At 37.3% G+C, this 12,575-nt stretch overlaps 1 protein-coding gene and 1 pseudogene across 4 annotated transcripts; both read right to left on the reverse strand.

Annotated features, from left to right (window-relative positions):
• Positions 1-432: 432 nt before the first annotated feature.
• On the reverse strand, positions 433-5,606 carry LOC120004972 (BTB/POZ domain-containing protein At5g47800). 4 transcript variants are annotated; one of them, XM_038854371.1, is made up of 7 exons: positions 5,058-5,606; positions 3,586-3,648; positions 2,860-3,004; positions 2,703-2,772; positions 2,206-2,610; positions 1,378-2,118; positions 433-1,232 (listed from the first exon to the last, which is right to left on the reverse strand). In XM_038854371.1, exons 3-7 carry the CDS (start codon positions 2,916-2,918, stop codon positions 747-749), a joined length of 1,761 nt encoding a protein of 586 aa, XP_038710299.1. In that variant the 5' UTR covers positions 2,919-3,004; positions 3,586-3,648; positions 5,058-5,606; the 3' UTR covers positions 433-746. The 4 variants fall into 4 exon arrangements, with proteins under 4 accessions (XP_038710299.1, XP_038710301.1, XP_038710298.1 ...); XM_038854373.1 differs by lacking the exon at positions 3,586-3,648 and having other exon boundaries at positions 2,206-2,604; XM_038854370.1 differs by lacking the exon at positions 3,586-3,648.
• Positions 5,607-7,424: 1,818 nt separating this feature from the next.
• LOC120006026 lies at positions 7,425-8,654 on the reverse strand (annotated as a pseudogene).
• Between the last annotated feature and the right edge of the window lie 3,921 nt (positions 8,655-12,575).

The following is a 12,575-nucleotide window of genomic DNA, read 5'->3' on the forward strand; positions in this document are numbered from 1 at the left end:
CAACCTTCTACAATCGAACAGTTTTTGATGAGTTCAGAATCCAGGTACCACCTTCTTCTCATTCTAAAACTTAATACTTTGTTCCAAAAACCATGTCTGTTTGGTTCTCGAGAAAACAAGGGAACGAAAGAGAAAATTAAGAGAGAGCAATTCTCAATTTAATTATTGTGAAGATGTTTTACGTCGTAAAATGCAAGCTAAACCACCTATATGCAGTAATCTAAATATGCTATTACAAGGAGCCGCACTGCGCAGTTTTTTTTTTCTTCTTCCCTTTGTATATTGTTATCCTGGTTCAATTCCTAACAGGCTACCACTAGACCAAGAATATCTTAAAACTTGCTGCTTTTATTTTGGCTTCTCTGGTTGTTCACTTGTTCTTGTCCTTGAAAGTAGAAAAATTGTCCATCAAATGGACTTATTTCACCAACCAATATAAAGTAGTTCCATTTAATGGCGAAAGGCTACACTATTATATCACCTTCTGCAGAAAAAAGATTACTACTTTCCAACAAATTGGTCTCTTGCAGCCTAATATAACATACAGGTAAATTCCATGGAAATTGAAAATGCAGTACATATATATTGTAATCTACCATGATCTCTTTTGCAGCATCACTTATTGTCGGATACTCCCAAACTGGACAGAAATGAGAAGTTCTCTACTTTTGTCACCTATACTAACGCGAATGGTTCGAACAGAATAGCAGTAGGTTCAGAAGGAAGGAGAGAAACGAGGTTATTCATTATTGCTGTCTATCTCTAGCACTTCCCTTTGGTATAATCTTCTCTGTATCCACCTTGGCTCCAGAATTCCCTTGTTCTCTAAATTCTCTTCCCTTCTCGGATCCCACTTTGTCAATCTCTCCTTTCATTACCTTTGTATCTGGTTTTTTCGTTCTTTGTTCATCTATTACAATGCTGCTTTGAGGTGCTGCTGTTTTTCTAGTTCCCTCAGCCTCTCTAGATTGTTCATTTGGACCCAACTCTAGTTTGGCCAAATCATCTTCAGGAGATGCTGCATGTTTTCTGCTGAAAAGTTCCTGTAATGGCATTTTATTTTCAGGAGGCCTGGAGCCTTTCTCTTGCTCAAAGAAGAGGATTTGCACAACGGTTCTCAATGGTAGCCGCTCATTCTTTACAGCATGTGCACGTACTTCTGGTGACAATTTTTGACAGTCCAGAATCCTGCATAAATCCTTCTTGTCTGCTTTGTTCATATTGGGATGCTCCTGCTTGTTAATTGAGTCATATTAAAGGAAAACACAAGAAACAGAATCATTGAACAGCAATAAGAAGACGTCGCTACAAATTTTTTCATTGCTTGTAGTGCAGTATTGCATGTTCTATGATTGAACTTGAATTTTGTGGCCTTACCTTGAGGTAAATGTTGATTGCCTTGTACAAGTCATCATGACTCCTCCGGGCGACAACCGGCAGAGCTTCTGCAAGACTTACAAGTTTGGATACTGGCATGTTGGCATCCCTTGCAATAACTTGAAGGTAGGAATCAATCAGTTCTGCAACTTTTCTAATTGACTTTGTGGGTCGATTTTTATAGGTAGGTGCAGGGGATTCTCGTCTCCATTGCACCAAGAAACTTTCTAGCATTGCCAGGACCAATTCTATGTCATAGAAATGCTGATCAGAGGATGGGTGCAAAGGAAGGAGCAGGTCATTCACGGTTGCTTCCTCTAACTGCAGACAAGCTCTTCTTGTGAGTTCTGTCTTTATCAGAGAAGATGCTCCCAGAGAATTTCCAATACTAAGGAGCCTAAGCAAGAAACTAACAGAAACTGATCCTTTATCTCCTGGAATCATGCTAACTATAGTTTCAAGAATTCGTTTATGTTTTTCAATTGTTTCATCAGTTTGAGATGCTGAACTTTCAGCTGAAGATCTAATATTTGTAGTATCAGGTAGCCAGCGCAAGGCATAGACGTGCAAAGCTTCCCCAATAAGCTGCGGTAGAACCATAAATGTCGATCTGATTGCTGTAATTACATACCGGAACAGATGAATGTCAAGATCAGATATGTCCTCCGTCCACCAATCCCTCGGAACAGATTTTTGATGTTTGCTGAAACCTGGTCTAGTGTAAGTGTAGGACCAAGAGACCTGAACAGAATCATCACGTTTTTAAGTAAGTAAAGATTGATAATCTGAAGTAAGTAGCATTATTCTGGTGAATGTGAACTGGTTAACCTTTGATGGGGGTGTAAGAACTTTCTCAACAATCGAATCAATGCATCTTCTGATGATTCCATTGTTTTCTGACAATTCAATTAGCTTAGCTGTGGTTTGCAGGGTGACAATGGAGTCTTTCCAACCTTCAAGAATGCACGAGTTGAAGAAAGCCTCAAGTTTTAGAACAAAGTTTCCCCTCTCAACGGCCTCAGTCATTTGGAGAAATTGAGCAGCACAGAAGGCAGGCACAAAGTTATGTGCACTGAGATTGATTGTTATTCCATAGCAGAACTTAGCACAGAGTTCAAAAGCCTCCTCGCCACCAGGAATATCATGAAGCTCTATCGTAACAATGCTTGAATCGGTAGAATCAGCGCAAAGCCTTTGCAAGAGACTACATCTCGGTAGAAGAGAAAACTGCAGCTAAGAATTGGACATTTTCAGTAAGTATCTATATTTGATCTTTGGATAGAACACAGGCAATGGAATTGATCATTTCGATCATAAAGTCATACCTTATGGAGAAAGTAACTAATCCTTTTAATTTTAATGATAAGATCGCTCGGAATATCAGAAATCACAGTCCTGCATATTAAAGACTAACTGTAATGAATGTAAATTATATATGCCAAGATCTTTCCATATACAAGTTTCTGATGAGTATAACCAGACCTGGTAGCCTCTTCTGTGTAGAAGGTATCCGGCCTTGTTCCAATTTTCATAAACTTCATTTTTGTTAATATTTCTTCTTTTGATCAAAAGTTTGAGACAAATGGTAACTTCACTGAACTTGGACATGCCCGTACCAGAATCCTATCTGAAAGAGAGACATTGAAGCATGAATGAAAAACAAGTAGAGTACAATTCTTTGGTGATTTATCTATGTTGCAGATTCTGAATAAAATTTCTCTGATATGTACAGAATACTGAAAAATTCAGAAATTAATGGATGCTTGGGAGAGAACAATTCATGTTAAGTAACTGAGCTTGAACACCCTTTCCTGCCTTTTTTTATATGCATATGCATACATATAGACACACACACACACACACACATATATCAGCAGATAGAGCAATGGAGTCCATTCAACTTAGATTTCTCTCTTCATATGCAGAAGAAACCATATATACATTTAGTGGAGTAAAAGGGATGTACAATAATGCTAAAAGAGTCTCATAAATGAAGAATAATTGAGCAAAAAGAGCAATGAACAGAAGCAAAAACACACAAATAGAGAGGTTTTTTTTGTACAAATAGTTGAAGAGAGATATTTATAGATCTAGAGGATGCAAATAGAAGAATGCATGCTGATCACAACTACACTATAGCTTCAAAAATGTAAAATCCCATTCACTGTCCAAGTACATGATGAGGTTAGTAGGGCTGGCTAACCTCACCTTTAGTCAAACAAGGGGGTTCCTACCATCTCCACCATTTCCTCTCAAGAACCCTACACAACCCTTTTAGACTAGTATGTTAGAATTGGAGAGACTTCAACTGCAAAAAGGAAAAAATTGGAAAAAAAAAAGAAAAAGAATTCCTTCTGTCAGGGAAGTAGCAAAGATGAGTCTTAAACATTAAAGAAGAGAGTGGCAGTTTTTTTTCTTGTTTTCAGGCACCATGTTCTTCAATTCATGGGAGTCTGTCTCCAATTTGCATTTGGCAGGGTAAGTTCAATCAATTCATGGTTGTTCAAGGTTTTGTACTTACTGTGCCAAATCTTGACAGATGTCAGACAAGATGCCAGACAATGGAATGCTCTGAATGAGATAAAAATCATGTAGAAACGCCTTTACATTCCCAAAGCAAACGTTAAATTTATGATTAGGATTACCAAATTGAATCTGACAAAAACAAATCAACCAAAACAAATCCATCTAATAATTTAAGCATTATTTCTCCAAGAAATTAACTGTGATCACACAGTAAGACAGTTTAGCAGGCATTGGGAGGACAGAGGAAACACATGCACACCTTAACAGAGACCATCTGAGGAGAAAATGAATGGAGAGGAAAACATCTTTTGCCGTTTATTAGATGTGAATGAAAACTGCGACAATTGAAGGGAAAATTAGAGCAGCAAAAACTATTAAGGAACAAGAATTCCCACAAGGATGATGACGTATATATATACATTTTTACATATCTGGAAGGCAAGCAACTAAAGGTTGGTGGAAATGAAAGGGTTTTGGATCCTCCAAATCTGAGCTGAGATGCTTGGATTATTTTCCAAAAATGCTGATTGAGTGGTCCATGATGTTGAGATATCTAGAGCCAAATGGGTCCAGAAGCTTTCACAATTCACAGGAAAAATATTGACATTGTAGCACAGTATCAAGATACTGGGAGGATTTGCTTTCAAACAGGAGAAAAAAACAGAACCTTTAGAAAAAGCGCAAAGCATCAATAACCCAGAACCAGAAAATGCATCGCTTCTATGTCAGCTTTTCATCAACAAAGCATCAAATGGACTTAAAAATGTTATGATAATTGAATCAGACATGTATGGTAGTTAGCCACTTCAGATCACATTCTCTTTTTACATTGATAAAGAGCTCCTCAACAAATGCCCTTCTAATTTTCTATTGAAGTTTTTTAAATCAAAAACGTGGTATGGAATTTTTTTATAATTTTATCTTTTAGCAAAGTGAGGCAGAATCTACATCTTCATAACAGAATGGAAAAGAAAAAAAAAAAAAAGGCAGAACCTTCAGCTTTTGAGTGGTGGGAGACAACATTGTCAGCCATATTTTACATCAATTGTATAATCCCTCATAGATAACATCACAAAATCAAAATACATGCTCTTAAAATAATGCCAAAGAATGGATAGTTCAGACAGTTAATGAAAAAGAAAGAGAGAAGATACCAGAAAATATAAATAAACATCTGATCCATGCATGTCAAAGCAAGGCATCTCCCCCTTTACCAAGTCCAAGTGACAAATTCACAAATAAGAGATGACAATCATGTTTGGCACATATATATGCATGAACTCAACTGGGTATATATAAATATAGCTGATCAGTTGTTTTATGCATGTAAACTAGCAGAGTGGGAGAGACTAGAAGATATAGAAGAGAGAGAAGGGGAATAATGCTTTTGGGTATCTTTGAAACTCAACTAGAGAGACCTATTAACCAAGCAAAGGGAGAAACAGGAAAAAAGATTGAATCTTTCAATGTCTCACCAAGAGTACTGGAAAGAAAGAAAGAAAGAAAGAGAAAGTGGTTGGTCGGGATTAGTGCAAAATTTTGATATATTTATACCAAATGCATATTATGATGATAAACCGCTTTGTCTGTCATTAAAAAAGGAAAAAAAAAATCTGTTTATCTTTACTCTTCCCCTTCTCTTCAAGCTAGCTTGAAACTGGTGCTCTATCTCTCTCTATGATTGAATTCACAAAAAGGATGAAGTGCAAGTGGGAGAGTGGGAGAGACTAGTGCTTAGACAGTAGTAATACTAATTAAGCTTTTGGTATGTATGTATGTATATGTGGGGCCATAATAGAAAGATCCTCCTCATCATATTTCCTCCCCACTATCTTGGTTATATTCTTGCCCTTCTCCTGATCTGCATGTCGGCCACGTGTCGTTTCGACTGCCGTCGGTTGCCATCAATCTGATGGGATTGGTCTACCGTTCATTGTTGGTTGCTTTGGAGGCCAAACACAGACAAGTATTCCCTCCCCTAACAAATATTTCATGCGTGTCGGTTTCTTTCTTTCTGTGTATTGAGTGTGTGTGCATTAGCACGTGTGTCACTTCTCTTGCTAATAGTTGATTGATTACAATTTACAACTTTTAAGGTTATGAGGGATCATTGAGTTTGATTTTCGTTGGAAACAATATCCTTGTGATCACGCGTTGAGTTTTTGGCCAATTTACCATGTCGTCAGGTGAGAAACTTTTATGCGCTTGAACCCGACGACCTGAATTTAGGTTCATGTCAACCGTCCATACAGCAAGTTCGTCTGGCATAGTTCCCGATTACCTTAAAAAGAAAGTCGCGAGGGACCACCCAAATTTTCTTTCAATCTCTTCAGTCTGTGAGTGTGAAGGAGATAATATATAATTAACTGTACTCTAAAGGTGGTTTCTTTTCCTATGATCATACCCTTTTGTTTTCTTAGCCTTAATTAACTCAATTATTTCATGAATTTATAACATAAACCTTAGCCTTTTCTTCTTGTCATGAATTGAGAGACCTTATTTTCTTTCATCACATTAATTATTGACTTCTAGGTCTTAACCAAGGCATAAAACAACATCAAAGTAAGGACCAAAACTTGAGCTTTCACATGGAGAAGACAGCTGAACGCCATCTTCAACAAGGTCCTTGAGTTGTGTCCATCGATAAGGAAACATGAATACATCACAAACAAGAATTTAAAGCACGCCACTTCATGGAAGCCATCTATATGAGGGAACAACTCTCTCTCTCTCTCTCAACCTAATTTTCAAAGGAGGGTAGATAGCAGCTAGGTAGGGAATTCAAACTTGGAAACAGCTAGTAGCTTCAAAATGGCACTAGTCAATCTCTAATCCATCATATGTGGCCTGGGTATGGCCCAAAAAAGTAGGCTCTTGCTCCTTCCATTCCACAGTGTTGGGGGCAGTCAGAATGAGTTGATGCCACTTCATTGCTTTGCACCATATACTGCTAAGCCTATGCATCTCTGCTTTGTTGGGTCAATATGGATACCAGGTCATGTCTCTATCTCACAGAAATATTCTCCTTGTCCTTGGTTATTCTCGTCTTTAGCTTTTTAAAGTAATTCTTAATAACAAAGGGATTTGGCAATGATAATAGATGCCAAAGTCCACTTCTTGGTGAAACTGTGGACTGATTTCTTTGACTCCATAGCAAAGTAACTATTATGAAATATAGAAAGGCTATTTCCAAAAGATATTTTGTTTCTTGTTGGGTGTAAACAGTGACGGAACTAGGGAAGGGTCTTCATTTACTTCAAGGACTTGGGAGAATGATTTCCATTTGGCCTTCTTTTGAAGGCAGACCAAAAAGACAGGATGAATAATAATCCTTCATGATTCTCAGAAATCAAGGAATTGGAGATTTGAATACAACTGAGCATCACCTTAGCAAGTGGAGTAAACAATTAATTGCAAAAACAGATAATTTTGTAGCCAACACTTTTCATATTCCCAATATGCAAGAACAACAGTGGGTAGCAGAAAAAAACATCAAAGAACTAATTATACATATATATCTCTTCAAATCAAAGTCTTGCCACAACCATTCCTTTCCAAATTCTCCAGTATACACAAATTGACATCCACTATACTGGGTAAAGGTTGGTCACTCCAAAATAGGAAAAAAAAATTGATGAATTACAGCAAAATTTTCCAATTTACAAAGGAAACTTACGCTCTTAATGAAAATGACCACAGCTTTCAAATCCAGTAACAAATAATAAAGAGCTTTGCATGAGTTGTTCAGCCCATTTTAGTCAGTCACCAAACAACTCATTATCATTGTCATCATTGTTGAAACTAGTGTTGTTGTTATTTCCTGGTTCTATGCTGGAAGCAACCATGGCCTTCCCTTGGGTATCTTTAGCTGTCGAAGCTGATCTATCACCTGAACTATAGGCCCAAGACGAACCCACTTTATTATCCAAAATTAGTTCACCATAAAGGTCATCATAGATCCCACCCTTTGAGGCAGCCTTGATCTTGGTCAATACTTGTTGCAACTTCTCCGTCACTTTTTGGGAAGTATTGTCTTCCTTCACAGACCTTTGGGTATCACAGTAGTGTTTACCAGGGATTCATATCTTCCAACATGAGTTCCTTCTTTCACACATATCGGACCAGGCTCTGTCTCTACATCTGCACTATCTAAAATCCCAACAACTTCAACGAGTTCTCCTCCAACTTGATCTCTGAAGGCTACTCTTGTTTTCTTAATTCTCTCAGCACCTCTCTCTGAAAGCCGGTGCACCTCTCTCTGAAAGCCGGTTGTCATCTCCTCTCCTTATCAAGCTACCCGAATCATTGGACTTTGAAAGGTCCAACTTGCTAAGACCATAACGGTTTAGAAGTGTGTTATAAGCCACAACAGCTTCTTCATCAGAAGCATCCCTGAGTCCGAGGAAGGGGAAAATTTGCAGCTTCATTCTTTCTCAAGATAGAAGTTCTTGTTGATGCTACAAACCGCAAAGATTGACCCACTTCAAGTTTAACAGGGCTATCTTATGTCAGTCTCTCATTTGCAACAAATATACCATGTGCTGAGCCCAAATCAATTACAGATTTGCTGAAGAAGTAACAAAAGCTTGTCAACAAGGTTTTGTTCATAAAGGACCTTTTTAGGCTAAACCATACATTCTATAAGCAAAATACACTCCCATGTCTTTACCAAGTAAAAACACATATGATAGCACACCACCATCATTGGCAGTATGAGATAAAGTGTCACTCGCGCACCTGGTCTGTGTCATGAATCCTAAATTCCTAATGTTTCGGTTATCGATCCTTCTCCACTACTATAACCATTTAAATCACCAATCTTAATATGAGTGACATTTTCATGCAAAAAGGTTATATATACTCATCCACGGTGTGGCAAGGAGAAGAAATTCCAGCACATAACAGATGAGGAAGTAAACGAAATAGCATAAAATTGAAGATGATGTTAAAAAATGTTAATTTTAAGCTCTAAAGAAACCAATAACTGAAATGTGATCAATGAATAATGAGGTCACATTTAGCAACAAAATCATTTAAGCATTTTCATATTCATTTTTTTGCATAATGAGTGCTACGCAAGGTTGAAAAAAACAGACCAGACCGGCGTATGGCCTCTTTAAACTGATCGAGGCCTGCCCTACTACAGTACATCCTATGTTCTTTACCAATCAAAACAAGAAATGCCACAGCAGCGGTTGACTTAACAATGCATCGTTTCAAGTGGATATAGAAATGAACATAATCTCATGTAGCATAGCCTCTCGTCCAAACCCTGTGTTCCAGAGTGGGTTTAGAGCACTTCAACCTATCTAAAGATTCTAAACAAATCACCGAAGAAAACATAGATATTGAATTCAAACAGCTATGTTCTAATCAAAATACCCTAACTCGAGAATCTGAGATACGCCAACATCCAATCTAGCAAAACAAGGAAAGACTAAAAGTAGCCAAGGATTCGAATAGACATAGGATAATGGCTTGTACTCAGTTTGGTTGCCAAGAAAATAAAGAAGAAAAAGTAAGGTGGGTACAGCTTGCCTAGGTTCCAATCTCTAAATTATAACTAAATAGGGATGAAAACCTAGTGAGAAAAGTATATTGTACTGTAAAGCTCACAAATTTCTGAATAGTTCTCAATAAAATCAAGTAGGATGCCAAGTCATGTCGATCAATCAAACGAACCCTTTGAAGCAAAATCAAAGACGAACAAAAAAGTTCAATGCAGGAAAGCCGACTCACCTTAGAGTTTGCAAAGAGCTTCGAGGTAGGGAGAGAGGGAAACAGAGAAACGCAGCAATCAAGCCGAGAAAATATGAAAGAGAATTTGCACGGCAATTTATGCGAAATTGGTCATTCGGTATCGCCCTTTTATTTTTCCCCTAATGGTTTCCTTGGTTAATCTTGAGTCAAGAGTGCTCTCCACAAAATATTTATGTAAGGGTTAATTACAGAAAATAGGACTTGTTACACTTTAATCACTAAAGGAATTTTGTTACCATATCATCATCCAATATTCTAAAATGAGACAATTCAAGGATTCGAAAATATTTCATACAGGTCGGTCAGGATTGTCACTGACGTGACATTCAGTTAACTATTATTGGTCAACTCCAACTTACGTGAAAAAAATATCCTGACATGTCATTCAGTTTCATATAGGATGAAAATGTTGTTTATTTAACTCCTGTTATCCCATATCTAGTTAAATCTATTTCAAAATAGTCACTGAAAGAAAACAACACACAAAAAGAGCAATGTATTTTTTAAGTACCATCATGTAAGACTAGAAGTCATTAAAAGTCACATAATCCAAAAATAAAGCTATGGTAATATGTCACTTACATATGTTTAAACACAATTTGGTGTATAGCAAAGCACCAGGAATGAAACTTCATTCCTCAAGAGTATCAAGAATTAAACATACATTCCTCAAAAGGAAAACATTAGTTCTAGTTTAGGTTCTGATACTAACATCCAAAAACAAAAGCCCTACTTCATGTTCTGATTCACAAAAGAAAAAGCCTTAGTCTACGTTCATGCCCAACCCCAAGCATTATTGTCAGCATTGGTATTTCCTTCTTGAGTTGCAGTCACAATTGATGAGTATCTGCAAGTTGATGTGGCAATTTGCATTGTCTGTTCTCTGTTGTGAAACTATCTTCCTCGCCCTTATTTTGTTCATCACAGGTGCAGATGTATTTGGCCTTGCCTTATTTTCACCCACATGTATGTGATTTGTTGATGAAGACGCTCCTCTGTCAGTTGGTGCTTGTGAGGATTGAGTATGTGCATTTGCAGTGGTTTGCTGCATAATTTAGACAAGATCATCAACTCCGCATTGAATGATACATCCCTCTTGTCTAGTCCATTACAAGTCCTTCAATTATGCCCATCAACTCCATATTGGGGCACCTGACTGCTAGATATCTTCTTCTAAAGTTGCTTGCTATTCTTGGCTCATCAAAGTCCCTGCTTCTTTTCTTTAGCCTATCAAGTGCATTGGTATACTTGGGTGGAAGAATTGGATCACCTCCAACCCTAGGCTATATGTTTCTTTAGTGTACAAATTGTTCAGTCACTTCGAACACAGAGTGGTCATTGTTCCCAGACCAATGTGCTGTCCAATTTGCAATGCCTATCCTCTCCAGCTCAAACTTGGTAGCAACCCTAGGAACAAGCCTTCCTTGGTGCCTACTCATTTTCCTCCTCAGTTTCACATGCATATTCATTGCTTCCAAACTCAATTCCTCCAAAAGTGTGATGATAGGCTTATCTCTATATTATAATATCTTGGCACTGTAACTTTTTGACATGTTACTCAGAATTGCATCATTCTTGCAATGCGTCATAAATTATGCCCTAGACCATAAGTTTGGTTGAATTTCAAGTAACCAAAGCCAAGCTTCTTCATTCAAACTCTTCATCTTTTCTATCTCCACTTCAAATTATTGATGTGTTGTTGCTTTTGAATATTTGAAGAGTTGTCTCTTATACTGCAAGCCCTTGATTCTCTTAGAGACGTTACTATATGTGTGTCTGATACAAAATCTGTGTTCAATTTCAGAACCTAACCTTTGTAAGGTAGGCACCAATCCCTTTTGTCTGTCAGACACTAATGACCACTTGTTCTCTTCCAAAGGTATAATGTCCTTCAGCAATCTATGCAAAAACCATGTCCATGATTCACCATCTTCCTTCCCAAATACTGCCCAGGATATATTCTACTATTCCCATCATGGGACATTGTTGTCAATAGATGTCCTCCATATACACCCTTCATAAAGTAACCATCTAACCAAGTTATTGTTGATTGACAAAAGCTTCTCGGTCTCACCGTCTATGTTCTTCGCTTCATGCGCAGGTAATCTTTGCATCTCTTCTGGGAATTCATGATTACCCTCTTCATCATTTTACAAAGAAAGGATGGTCTAGGTTTGGAAAAACTAGACTATTTGGTAGCGATGGTGGAGGAGGTGGTTAAGACCTTGGTGGTGGAGTAGAAGTGGTTGTGGTGTATTTGGCAAAACACAATATGAGGTGTACTTGATATTGTTATGTTTTTAATTGAGATTTATTTAAATTGAAGTGTATTTAGTTAAAAACGAGATGCAAATAGTGATCTTGACACTCCCTTATATTTAATGTAAGCTCGTCAAATAAGACATGTTTAGACAAAAACACATGAAACAGAGGATTTGAAAATAAAGAGGACAGATACACCACAAAGCCCAAACCAAAACACTAAGCAAAAAATACATGTACATGACTCATAGTGATTCAATCTTGAGGGTAAATCATCAATTTGATATCTTTAAGTGTATGTCTCTATATTAATATATATTTTTTGAAATAAAACACTAATTATCTTTCTTAAAAACGAACATTTTAAGAAAATCTTAGAACTTGTTTTAAAAAGGCCAGGCCCACCCATGAATCTCGTAGGTCATCTTCGAACTGCTTGACTTGACGGCCTAGTTTGGTAAAACATTTGTAAAGTAGCAGATATGCTAGCAGAAATGGTGATAGCAGAAATGCTGAACAATTTTTAGTAGTAGATATGCTGCAAAAATGTTTAGTTGTGTTTGGTTAAACTTTTGCTGATAACATTTATGTTGTGTAGCATATTGTAACAAATTACATGTAAGGGTATTATGTATTTTAATTGTAACAAG

The sequence above is a fragment of the Tripterygium wilfordii genome, chromosome 9 (genome assembly GCF_013401445.1).
Source record: "Tripterygium wilfordii isolate XIE 37 chromosome 9, ASM1340144v1, whole genome shotgun sequence".
In the NCBI taxonomy this organism is placed as follows: domain Eukaryota; kingdom Viridiplantae; phylum Streptophyta; class Magnoliopsida; order Celastrales; family Celastraceae; genus Tripterygium; species Tripterygium wilfordii.

Coding starts and splice junctions, on each gene's coding strand:
- LOC120004972 (XM_038854370.1), bottom strand. CDS start 2,918: ATGAAGTTTATGAAAATTGGAACAAGGCCGGATACCTTCTACACAGAA. Junction 2,773..2,859: donor TACACAGAAGAGGCTACCAG/GTCTGGTTATAC, acceptor TTTAATATGCAG/GACTGTGATTTCTGATATTC. Junction 1,233..1,377: donor CAATCAACATTTACCTCAAG/GTAAGGCCACAA, acceptor ATTAACAAGCAG/GAGCATCCCAATATGAACAA.